At 37.1% G+C, this 13,346-nt stretch overlaps 1 protein-coding gene across 1 annotated transcript in view; it reads right to left on the bottom strand.

Moving 5' to 3' along the window:
• Positions 1–260: 260 nt before the first annotated feature.
• Positions 261–13,346, bottom strand: part of LOC307122201 (neuronal acetylcholine receptor subunit alpha-7) — a gene marked incomplete at its 3' end in the record, with an annotated part of 59,076 nt that continues 45,990 nt past the window's right edge. The window contains exons 8-10 of the mRNA XM_079810172.1: positions 9,807–9,893; positions 6,010–6,119; positions 261–845 (exon numbers count right to left, since the gene is read on the bottom strand). Of these exons, the coding sequence (XP_079666298.1) occupies positions 261–845; positions 6,010–6,119; positions 9,807–9,893 (782 nt within the window). The remainder of the gene's footprint in view (positions 846–6,009; positions 6,120–9,806; positions 9,894–13,346) is intronic.

A 13,346-nucleotide genomic window follows, 5' to 3' on the forward strand; every position in this document is an offset into this window, starting at 1 on the left:
AGTTATACCGTGGACGATATCTTTATCGTTACAGTTATGCTGTGGACAATATCTTTATGTTGCTTGTTTAAATCAGAGATGCTAACAAAACATCTCTAGTGAATAATATGAGGACAATTAAAAAGTGCATCAAATCACTGTGATAATCGTTTTCGCTCAGCATGTCATATTTGCACTCCCATTACACAAGAATCTCGGTCGTTGCGGAGCGATGTACAAAAAAACGTAAAATAAAGTTCTCGCGGCAAGCTCGTCGACCATCAGGTGAAGAAATCTTTCGAGATGGCTTCCACGAAATTGGGCGCCGACATCATGATCCCAATTGTGCAGAGGATAGTGAAAATGGAGAACGCCATGAGGCACAAGCGATCGATGACCGCGGCCGCGAACTTCCACTCGTTACACACGCTCTCGTCCTCGTCCTGGTCGCGAAATCGTTTGGCGATATACCTCACTTCCTCTAGAATTTTGGCCAGTTCCAGTTCCAAAGCCCCACCCACGATGCCTCCACTGACCCCGCCCCTGATTCCAGCCCCGCCCCCTAGCGTCGGCACCGTCGCCCCCGGCAACAGCACGTCCTCCTCAGTGGACGCCAAGAGACGGCCGCAGAGCACGCTGTGAGAGTCGTGAGAGGAAGCGTAGTGCACGCCCTCCATACCTCTGAAGCCGATGTATAGCATGTTTCCGCTAGCGGGCTGCAGCGCCCCCTGGCTGACCGAAAGCTCCACGCTGGACACACTGCCTCGCCGCGGATGCTTGTTGTGGCAGGCCAGATGGACACGCTCTTCACCGGGCCGGCGCATGCGGAGGAACCAGGCGCACCAGTTCAAGAGGAGAACACGGGTCTAGACAACAAAACACAAGCATGAATGAAGTAACGATCTCATGCATGCAGTGTTAATTTTGTTGACGAATCATTTTCGTCATAATTTTCATCAACAACCTTTATTCACTGACGAAAACGAGACGATAACTACATAAAAACTAGTGTTGGATGACAAAAACTATAACGAAAATCAACTGTCATTTTCGTCAACAAATAAAAACTAGTGTTGGATGACTAAAACTATGACGAAAACTTGCTGTCATTTTCGTCAACAAATAAAAACGAGATGAAAATGTTAGTGAGGGACGATTAGGGAAGAGATCCAGTCAGAACTGATGTCCTGTGTAACAGACGATGTGCGGACGATATCTTTATCGTTATAGTTATGCTGTGGACGATATCTTTATAGTTATAGTTATGCTGTGGACGATATCTTTATCGTTATAGTTATGCTGCGGACGATATCTTTGGCCGATATCTTTATCGTTATAGTTATGCTGTGGACGATATCTTTGGCCGATATCTTTATCGTTATAGTTTTGCTGTGGACGATATCTTTATCATCATAGTTATGCTGTGGACGATATCTTTGGCCGATATCTTTATCGTTATAGTCATGCTGTGGACAATATCTTTATCGTTATATTTATGCTGTGGACGATATCTTTGGCCGATATCTTTATCGTTATAGTTATGCTGTGGACGATATCTTTGGCCGATATCTTTATCGTTATAGTTATGCTGTGGACGATATCTTTATCAGTATAGTTATGCTGTGGACGATATCTTTGGGCGATATCTTTATCATTATAGTCATGCTGTGGACAATATCTTTATCATTATAGTTATGCTGTGGACGATATCTCTGTTGTTATACTTATGCTGTGGACGATATCTTTATCGTTATAGTAATGCTCTGGATGATATCTTTATCGTTATAGTTATGCTGTGGACGATATCTTTATCATTATAGTTATGCTGTGGACGATATCTTTGGCCGATATCTTTATCGTTATACTGTGGACGATATCTGTGGCCGATATCTTTATCATTATAGTTATGCAGTGGACAATATCTTTATCATTGTAGTTATGCTGTGGCCGATATCTGTGGACGATATCTTTATCATTATAGTTATGCTGTGGACAATATCTTTATCATTGTAGTTATGCTGTGGCCGATATCTGTGGACGATATCTTTATCATTATAGTTATGCTGTGGACGATATCTTTATCATTATAGTTATGCTGTGGATGATATCTGTGGACGATATCTTTATCGTTATAGTTATGCTGTGGACGATATCTTTATCATTATAGTTATGCTGTGGACGATATCTTTATCATTATAGTTATGCTGTGGATGATATCTGTGGACGATATCTTTATCATTATAGTTATGCTGTGGACAATATCTTTATCGTTATAGTTATGCTGTGGACGATATCTTTGGCCGATATCTTTATCGTTATAGTTATGCTGTGGACGATATCTTTATCATCATAGTTATGCTGTGGACGATATCTTTGGCCGATATCTTTATCGTTATAGTCATGCTGTGGACAATATCTTTATCGTTATATTTATGCTGTGGACGATATCTTTGGCCGATATCTTTATCGTTATAGTTATGCTGTGGACGATATCTTTGGCCGATATCTTTATCGTTATAGTTATGCTGTGGACGATATCTTTATCAGTATAGTTATGCTGTGGACGATATCTTTGGCCGATATCTTTATCATTATAGTCATGCTGTGGACAATATCTTTATCATTATAGTTATGCTGTGGACGATATCTCTGTTGTTATACTTATGCTGTGGACGATATCTTTATCGTTATAGTAATGCTCTGGATGATATCTTTATCGTTATAGTTATGCTGTGGACGATATCTTTATCATTATAGTTATGCTGTGGACGATATCTTTGGCCGATATCTTTATCGTTATACTGTGGACGATATCTGTGGCCGATATCTTTATCATTATAGTTATGCAGTGGACAATATCTTTATCATTGTAGTTATGCTGTGGCCGATATCTGTGGACGATATCTTTATCATTATAGTTATGCTGTGGACAATATCTTTATCATTGTAGTTATGCTGTGGCCGATATCTGTGGACGATATCTTTATCATTATAGTTATGCTGTGGACGATATCTTTATCATTATAGTTATGCTGTGGATGATATCTGTGGACGATATCTTTATCGTTATAGTTATGCTGTGGACGATATCTTTATCATTATAGTTATGCTGTGGACGATATCTTTATCATTATAGTTATGCTGTGGATGATATCTGTGGACGATATCTTTATCATTATAGTTATGCTGTGGACAATATCTTTATCGTTATAGTTATGCTGTGGACGATATCTTTGGCCGATATCTTTATCGTTATAGTTATGCTGTGGACGATATCTTTATCATCATAGTTATGCTGTGGACGATATCTTTGGCCGATATCTTTATCGTTATAGTCATGCTGTGGACGATATCTTTGGCCGATATCTTTATCGTTATAGCTGGTGCAAATAAAAACGAGATGAAAATGTTAGTGAGGGACGATTAGGGAAGAGATCCAGTCAGAACTGATGTCCTGTGTTACAGATGCGCACATTTGATCTGAACGTGCGGATCTAACCTGGAAAACACGGCTCACGCTTCCCCAATCCAGCGCTCCAGAGCGACTCACAATCAATGAATAACACACATTTATGCCAGGCAATTGTATATGAACTAATGCTGATGAATAATGACAATGTTTACTTTACGATGTTTATATAGTAATATGTTTTAGACGGTTGTAACAACGCATATTTTATCTCCTGAACTTGAATGAGCTCCTGCAACTGCAATAGTAAGGCGAGATTTCAAAATAAGAGTCCCAATGTATTTCAAGCTTGTTTATAATTAAAAGTCACGCATTATATATTTGTTTTTGCTTACAAAATAAACTGTATTTAATTGAATTCCCATTTAATTCATAGTCAGGAGGAAAGACCAGTATTTAACACATATTAAATAAAGTAGCAGAATTATAATAGTTCACTAAAACCATTAAAAAAAATTAAATAAATGTTAACTGAAATTAAAAAAATAAATAAACAAACTTATTTGAAGCTTTAGCTTAACCTGATATGGCCTACTGACTAAAACAGAAATACAAAGTTATAAAAACTATATAGATGTTTTTAAAAACAAACAAAGAAGTGAATTGAGCTCTTTCGTTTATTTTTAATGTCAAAAACAAAATGATGTCAAAATGTCAGTTCAAGTGACAGTCGGTTATGTAACGCTCAAATGCTTAATGTATTACAATTTAACTAAACTCATTAGATTTTAGGAGACTAAATCTACTGTTTATTTAGTCGACTAAAACGAGACTAAAACTAAAAACAATTCAGATGACTAAAATATGACTAAAACTAAACAGCATTTTAGTCAAAAGACTACGACTAAAAACTAAATCAAAATATGCTGTCAAAATTAACACTGCATCCATGCAAATACTACTGTGTTTCGTGATTAGCTTGTTTGCATAACTCAAAGATTCGCTGAGTCAATATGACTGAATCAATGCAGGTGACTCATCATAATGCTGTAGGGATTTCTGGAGGCCTCCTAATTGGCGCTTGCATATTCATTGTAATTCTAGACAACGAAGGCCTGGCATCTATTTTTCAAGCAAAAATGGAAATTAATATTTCATGTTGGCTAGGTTAAGAGTGTGCCTTGAAGACAAATTTGCACAAAGTTTGTTTCCTAGTGTCCAGTCTCATGCATATGGTATAGATCGATTGTGATTCACGTCACACTCTGTAGGCGACCGGCGATCAGAAAGACACTTTAACCATCAACACAATTTTAATTATTAATACTAATAACTTTAAACACATACAGTGACCCCCAGAAGTATTTGGACATTTAATTCACAATTTAAAATATATTATTAATGTATGAAATAAACACAAAATACTAAATAAAAAATGGGATAAATATATTTTTTATAAATAAAATAAATATTTTTATAATATTATTATAATAAATAGGAAGTATTTTTATTTATTTATAAAAATATAAAATATATACAAATAATAATATAAATATTATAATAAATATATTGTAATAATAAATAATAAAATATATAAATAAATTAGGGCTGTCAAAAGATTAATCGCGATTAATCGCATCCAAAATAAAAGTTTGTGTTTACATAATATATGTGTGTGTACTCTGTTAATTATTATTTATATATAAATACACACACATTCATGTATATATTTAAGAAATATTTGCATGTATATACTGTAGATACATTTATATAATCTATAATATATATAAATATAAATGTTTTATATATAAAAATAATATTTTTTTCTTAAATATATACATGCTTGTGTGTGTATTTATATATAAATAATAATTAACAGAGTAAACACACATATATAATGCAAACACAAACTTTTATTTTGGATACGATTAATCGCGATTAATCTTTTGACAGCCCTAAAATAAATACATTAAAATTTTTGTAGCGAAAATGAAAAATACACAATTTTAAATATTAATACTAGTAACTTTAAACACATACAGAGCCCCCCAGAAGTATTTGGACATTTAATTCACAATTTAAAATATATGTTAAAATACACTGATTCATAACGCTTCGAAGCTTCATGAGGCCGTGTTTTGAAATCGTCATCACTATATAAGTCGTTATTTAGGGTTTTTTTGTGCACAAAAACTATTGTCGCCAATTCATTAAGTTATTGTAGAGCCACTGTAGTGAGATGGACTTTGTAACGACGTCTTTAGTGTCTTTTAAGGGTCTTGAGAGTGTAAATTGAGCCAATGGAGGCCTTTCAGAGCATCAGATTTACACTAAAATATCTTCATTTGTGTCTGAAGATGAACGGAGGTCTGACGGGTGTCGAACGACATGAGGGTGAGTAATTAATGACAGAATTTACATTTTTGGGTGAACTAACCCTTTAATACTAATGAAATCAGAACAAAATACTAAATAAACAGAAAAGAAAACGCTACATGCATGTTTTCTGCAAAGAACTGTGTATTGCTATACAAATAAAAAAGCTTAAAAAAGCAAAAAACCTTCTTCAAAAAATCTTCAAAAGTAAAATGAAACACACTTCAGACGAGCTGTGCTCTTACCCATCGTGGCATCTGGGCTCCGTCAGGATCGTGATAGTGATACTGCAACACCAGGACTGTAGCGATGACGGACAGACCCACAATCACCATGGTGGTCGCAAAATATTGAGCTGAAACACACACACACAGCATCTCTCAAGAAAGGGTTTCTATACGCAGATGAAGCATTCATGAGATCTTCAGCGGTGTGTGTCTGAGCTGTGAGAAAACCAACTGTGCCATTACAAAACGCCAAGCTTCAGTGAACCCAATCTGAACCCCAGACAATCCCTCAGTCCCGCACAATTCAACAAAGCAGACAATTCATTTATCAGGGGGAGTTATTCAGTTATTAATGAACTTAAATGTGCATCTGCTCCGCACACAATGCCATCATGTGATGCTTTTATGGTCAAACTCATTTTATATCTAATTAGTTTTTTAGTTTGCAAGCTTTGCAACCCTGTTATCATTTACATTTATGCATTTAGCAGATGCTTTTATCCAGAGTGACTTGATTATGCTTTCGTCTGTCTCCGAAGCGCGAGCCTCGTCAGTTTGGGGACGTGTTTACACTCGATGCGCTTGCCGTTGTGCTGTTCTTTTAAACGACTGAGGGCGACGGGGTTATTGTTCTATAAACCATCAGGAAACAGCGTCGAGAAGAACAAACGAGACAATGTTTACTTTAGTAAACTTGACTAAAACCACACTGCGAAGGAATCGTGTAAAACCCAGGATTACTTGTGGCATTAGAACAGAATATATGAGTATACACAACTAAATTAACCATCTCTAACATTTTTAATAAGTTTCATGAACATTTTGATTAAACATCGATCTTATTTCTGCTATTGTTGGCTCATTTTGTAAATATAAGCGACTGATTTAGACGTGTAAACTGGGTGCGGGTGTGAGGAGACGTCAAGGAAGATTCGCCTCGAACTCGTGCATGTTCGGTTGCATGTTTGCGCGTAAAGTTAAATTTTTTTACGTAAACCAAACTTTACAAATCAAGAACATTCATAAATCAAATATCAAAATTCAGGACTCTGAATACAGATTTACCATAAATTAACCAATGCATTTAAAATGAGGTACTTTTCATGTGATGTTAATTTATGTTAAATATCAGTCATATTTTTTTTAATAAAGTCATGTGACACCAGTTTATACTCTATTAACCCTCTGGGGTTCTTCATTTAGGACCTTCGGGTCAAAAATGACCCCCATAGGAAATGAATGGGAAATTGGCAAAAATATGAAAATACAGAGTTTTTTTGTGCATACAATCTACAAATCAGCCAGGATGCAGAAAAAAAGATCTCTAAAACATCAAGAGTGCAAAACAGACAAAAAAACTCACACACACACACACACACACACACACACACACACACACACACACACACACACACTTATACACATAAAAACACACGCACACACAAATGAACGCGTGCCATTCCAAAAGCGAATTGTGTTTTTTTGTCTGTTTTGCACTCTTGATGTTTTAGAGATCTCCACTGTTGAGTCCTTTTTTTCTGCATCCTGGCTGATTTGTAGATTGTATGCACAAAAAAACTCTGTATTTTCATATTTTTGCAAATTTCCCATTCATTTCCTATGGGGGTCATTTCTGACCCGAAGGTCCTGAGTGCGACTATTTTTTTTTACGACCACTTAGACTTTTCAAATCCTGTCCCCAATTTGTTTGGGTGTTCATATACCAAGTACCAATAAAGTCACAAAGTTTCGGACCATTCCGATGAAGCTACGATTTTTAACGTTTAAAAAACAAACAAATTCGGGTCAGAAATGACCGAAGACCCCCAGAGGGTTAAACATTTTCAATAAGTTTTTCGTGAACATTTTGATTAAACGTGGATCTTTATTTTCATTAAAAGGGCTTATTTCTGCTATTGTTGGCTCACTTTGTAAATATAAGCGACTGATTTAGACGTGTAAACTGGGTGCGGGTGTGAGGAGACGTCAAGGAAGATTCAACTCGTGCATGTTCGGTTGCATGTTTGCGCGTAAAGTTACAAAATTTTACGTGCACGCCGCCAAGTGAAATGTGGTCTCCGGCTCTGAACGCGCATTACCGCCCACTCCACGATCACGCCATTTTTGCCACGCGCACATTTGCGCTCATGCGGACATAAACCAAACTTTACAAATCAAGAACATTCATAAATCAAATATCAAAATTCAGGACTCTGAATACAGATTTACCATAAATTAACTAATATCTGATGCATTTAAAATGAGGTACTTTTCATGTGATGTTAATTTATGTTAAATAACATTCATATTTTTTTAAATAAAGTCACGTGACACCAGTTTATACTCTATTAAAGGGGCACTTCAGCACTGGGAAGATGAACAGTGTTGGGGAAAGTTACTTTGAAAAGTAATGCATTACAATATTGCGTTACTCCCTTAAAAAGTAACTAATTGAGTTACTTTTATACGAAAAGTAATGTGTTACGTTACTTTTGCGTTACTTTTTCTCACCTGGGCTGGGCTTGTTTTTGTTTTGTTTTTATAACAAAAAAGTTATATTTTTGTGCAACGGCAAAGACCTCTTCATACCAAAATGTAAATAATAAGCCCCAGACTGAGGTAAAAATGCAGATTCCCGCATGAACACTAGAGGGCGCAGCTCTGGATAATGAGAGAATAGGACGCAGGAGAAAAAAGTTTTACCAATAAAAACTAAAAATCTAGTAATTTTCATCATCAAAGGTCAGCAGCAAGACATTGGTAAATTAAATATAAAGGTAGATTATGCATAAAAGTAGTTGTTCTATTTAACATGTAATTATTGGAGGTTTGCATAGTCCTCTGATTTTGCATTTGACTGATTTTATTCATTCTGAGGAGTACAGAATCTTGATTGTGCAAAGTAATAATATTACGTAACTCAAGTTACTTGTAATGCGTTACCCCCAACACTGAAGATGAATGTGTATTTAAACTGGGTCATTTATGTAGTAGAAATGTGAAATTATTTTTGAATTTGGTGCCTTCTAGACTGAGAAAACACAGAAAATGTGTTTTTGTCTCATGTGGATGAAGTCGGTCAAGTCCAGGTTTGTTGCGAAGCCTCGCCATCTTGAAAACGCCACGTCGATACTGGACCTCTTTTGATTTCTCAATTTGTTCCAAAGTCTGCTTGCCGTGGTCCGTAATGTGTGAACGAAACTAGCGGCCGCTAGACGTTACGCGGTCGTCCAAGTCTGTTGCCATGGTTTCTACGACAGTAAATGTAGATATGATGTCACTGACAGACCACGCCCTCACACGTCCCGGGTAAAATCGCAATTTTCTCACGATTTACAAATAGTTGGAAACATTTGGGATATTGTAAGGACTCACTGAACAAAATATATAACACTGGCCAAGTGGTTTGTGGATATTACTGCAAAAATCTTACATATTGCACCTTTAATGTAAGGTGTCAACAGCATGAACACCACAGAAGTCAGACAGATTCAAGACAGTATCTTTCTTATAAAAACATAAGCGGTTACGGATATGAAAATGAGGTTATTTGATGTGTCTTCCGTCTGTAATGGTATGTTATGGAGCAGACAGATAACAGAGAGCGTTTCAGGGGGAACGATTGCACTCGTTTATAACAGACCCGCTCGAGAACGATACGCAACCATGAATGTGACACTTTGCAGCATCTCGGTTTTCAGGGTCTCTAAAGAGAGGCCGTCATTTCTCTCCATCTGTGCCACACATTACCATCTGTTTAAACCGACACAAAGCACAAGTCCCGCCCCCTCGCTGTGATGGACAGCTTCACTCACCAATCAGAGGCACTGAATCTGACGTGGCTGGCATGATCTCAGCCACCAGGAGCATGAAGACGGTCAGCGACAGCAACACCGTGATTCCTGCCAGAAGACAACAAACACAGGACGCAAAAATATAACTTAAAATCTGCCTTTGACGGCAAAACAATTCTATATTAATGCATATTAAATCCGTATTAATTGTACACGTTAATTGTACGTTTCTGAATTCCTATTTCTGAAATTAGTTTATTGCACTTATAAGGAATACATTTTATAATATATATATATATATATATTATATATAAAATGCTTTGATATTCAGATTGTGAATACATTTAATAATACAAAATAACAAATGTGAAATAATATTAATTGCATGTTATTATATTTAAATATTTATCATATATTCATATATATATTTTTAATTTATATATATGTATATATATGCATACACTGTATATTGAATATAAATAATATGTATATATATACATACACTGTATATTGAATATAAATAATATCATTATTTTAAATTTCTTAATATTTTATCACTAAAATATTATTAACACATCTAATATTATATTTAACAATAATGATAAAATATTAGTATTTTGCGTGTAATGTTCTAATATTATTCAAATTATTAATAGATTAAAAAAATTAATTATGAAATATTTTATAAATAAATAACATTAACTGTATATTTATTATTATATTCAAATATAATTAAATATATGTTATATTTATACGCATATTGTACATTGTATATACACATACAAATATTATTTTATATTTAATAATAATTATTTTAAAATATTCTGATATTATTATTACATCCAATAATATTATATTTAATAATAATAATAATAATGAATAAATATACATTAATATGTGATTTTACATTAAATGTTATTATTAACTATGAAATAAAATGTATTAATAAATAACATGAATTGTAATGTATTATCAATATAATTGATCAAATCTAAAAAATAGAAAAAAATATTATCAAAATGAAATGAAATAAGCTTTTGCTGGACAACAGCAAAAAGTATAATTTTAGGGCTTCGGGTCATTTTGACCTGCGAGGGAAGGATTTGTTACAAAGTGCGATGGGACGGATGAGGGTTAATATAATCCAGAGACAAATATCAGCATCTATCATACACATTTTCTACATTTCTACATTCTCTAAATGAGTCCATGACTTCTGTAACGCCAGTGAAATGAAATAATATCGGTGAGCCTGGAATAATAGAGCCTTTCAAAAGGTCTTAATGAAGTCCACAGATCAATACAGCAGTCGAATCAACCCTTCCAGACTGATGCTGTGATTTGAGCTCATTAATACAACCAGCAATGCTGTTGTTTTAGACTGGATGAAATATCTGGAGTCTGTGTCTCCCGTCCTCTGTGTTTGTCAATTCCAGAGCATTGCTTAAAGTGTGCCAATGACTCAAACTACTGGAGTCCATCCAAACACACACACTTACACACACTCCATCTCAACTGACTGGATCTCAGCAGGGTCCGTAAACATAAACAGATCTATTCCACCTCAAAACATTTCTGGAGCAAATGCGATAATACTTTTTATTGTCAGATTAACATCCTAGCAACTGCATAACACCACCCTGTCAACCTTCATAACACCCTAGCAACTGCAAAGCACCACCCTATCAACCCCCATAACACCCTAGTAACTGCATAACACCACCCTGTAAACCCCCATAACATCCTAGCAACTGCATAACACCACCCTGTCAACCTTCATAACACCCTAGCAACTGCATAACACCACCCTGTAAACCCCCATAACACCCTAGCAACTGCATAACACCACCCTGTCAACCCTCATAACACCCTAGCAACTGCATAGCACCACCCTGTCAACCCTCATAACACCCTAGCAACTGCATAACACCACCCTGTCAACCTTCATAACACCCTAGCAACTGCATAACACCACCCTGTAAACCCCCATAACACCCTAGCAACTGCATAACACCACCCTGTCAACCCCATAACACCCTAGCAACTGCATAGCACCACCCTGTCAACCCTCATAACACCCTAGCAACTGCATAACACCACCCTGTCAACCTTCATAACACCCTAGCAAATGCATAACACCACCCTGTCAACCCCCATAACACCCTAGCAACTGCATAACACCACCCTGTCAACCCCATAACACCCTAGCAACTGCGTAGCACCACCTTGTCAACCCCCATAACACCCTAGCAACTGCATAACACCACCCTGTCAACCCTCATAACACCCTAGCAACTGCATAACACCACCCTGTCAACCCTCATAGCACCCTAGCAACTGCAAAGCAAAACTCTGGCAACCACCCATAAAACCCTAGCAAACATATAGCAACACCATGTAAACCCTTCCATAGCACCCTAGCAACTGCATAGCAATACCCTGTCAACTCCCCATAACACCCAAGCAGCTGCATAACAACAACCTGGCAACCACCCATAAAATCCTAGTAAACACATAGAAACACCCTGTCAACACCCATAACACCCTAGCAACTGCATAGCAACACCCTGGAAACCACCCATAACATCCTAGCAACTGCATAGTACCACCCTGGCAACCACCCATAACACCCTAGAAACTGCATAGCAAAACCCTGGGAACCACCCATAATACCCTAGCAACTGCATAGCAACACCATATCAACTGCCCATAACACCCTAGCAACTGCATAGCCACACCCTGGCAACCACCCATAAAACTCTAGGAACTGCATAGCAACACCCTGTCAACCCCCAAAACACCCAAGCAACTGCATAGAAACACACTGTCAACCACCCATAAAACCCTAGCAGCTGCATAGTACCACCCTGGTAACCGTCCATAACACCCTAGCAACTGCATAGTACCACCCTGGTAACCGTCCATAACACCCTAGCAACTGCACAGCAACACTTTGGCAACCACCCATAAAACTCTAGGAATTGCATAGCAACACCCTGTCAACCCCCAAAACACCCAAGCAACTGCATAGAAACACACAGTCAACCACCCATAAAACCCTAGCAGCTGCATAGTACCACCCTGGTAACCGTCCATAACACCCTAGCAACTGCATAGTACCACCCTGGTAACCGTCCATAACACCCTAGCAACTGCATAGTACCACCCTGGTAACCGTCCATAACACCCTAACAACTGCATAGTACCACCCTGGTAACCGTCCATAACACCCTAGCAACTGCATAGTACCACCCTGGTAACCGTCCATAACACCCTAGCAACTGCATAGTACCACCCTGGTAACCGTCCATAACACCCTAGTAACTGCATAGTACCACCCTGGTAACCGTCCATAACACCCTAGCAACTGCACAGCAACACTTTGGCAACCACCCATAAAACCCTACCAAATGCATAGCAACACGCTTTCAACCCCGCATAACACCCTAGTAACTGCATAGCAACACCCTGTCAATCACCCATAAAACCCTAGCAAACACATAGCAACACCCTTAAATTATTTTAAATTATCGTAGCGTAGTGCTTACTGTCTCACATACT

This window comes from Gobio gobio, assembly GCF_949357685.1.
Source record: "Gobio gobio genome assembly, chromosome: 25".
Lineage (NCBI taxonomy): Eukaryota > Metazoa > Chordata > Actinopteri > Cypriniformes > Gobionidae > Gobio > Gobio gobio.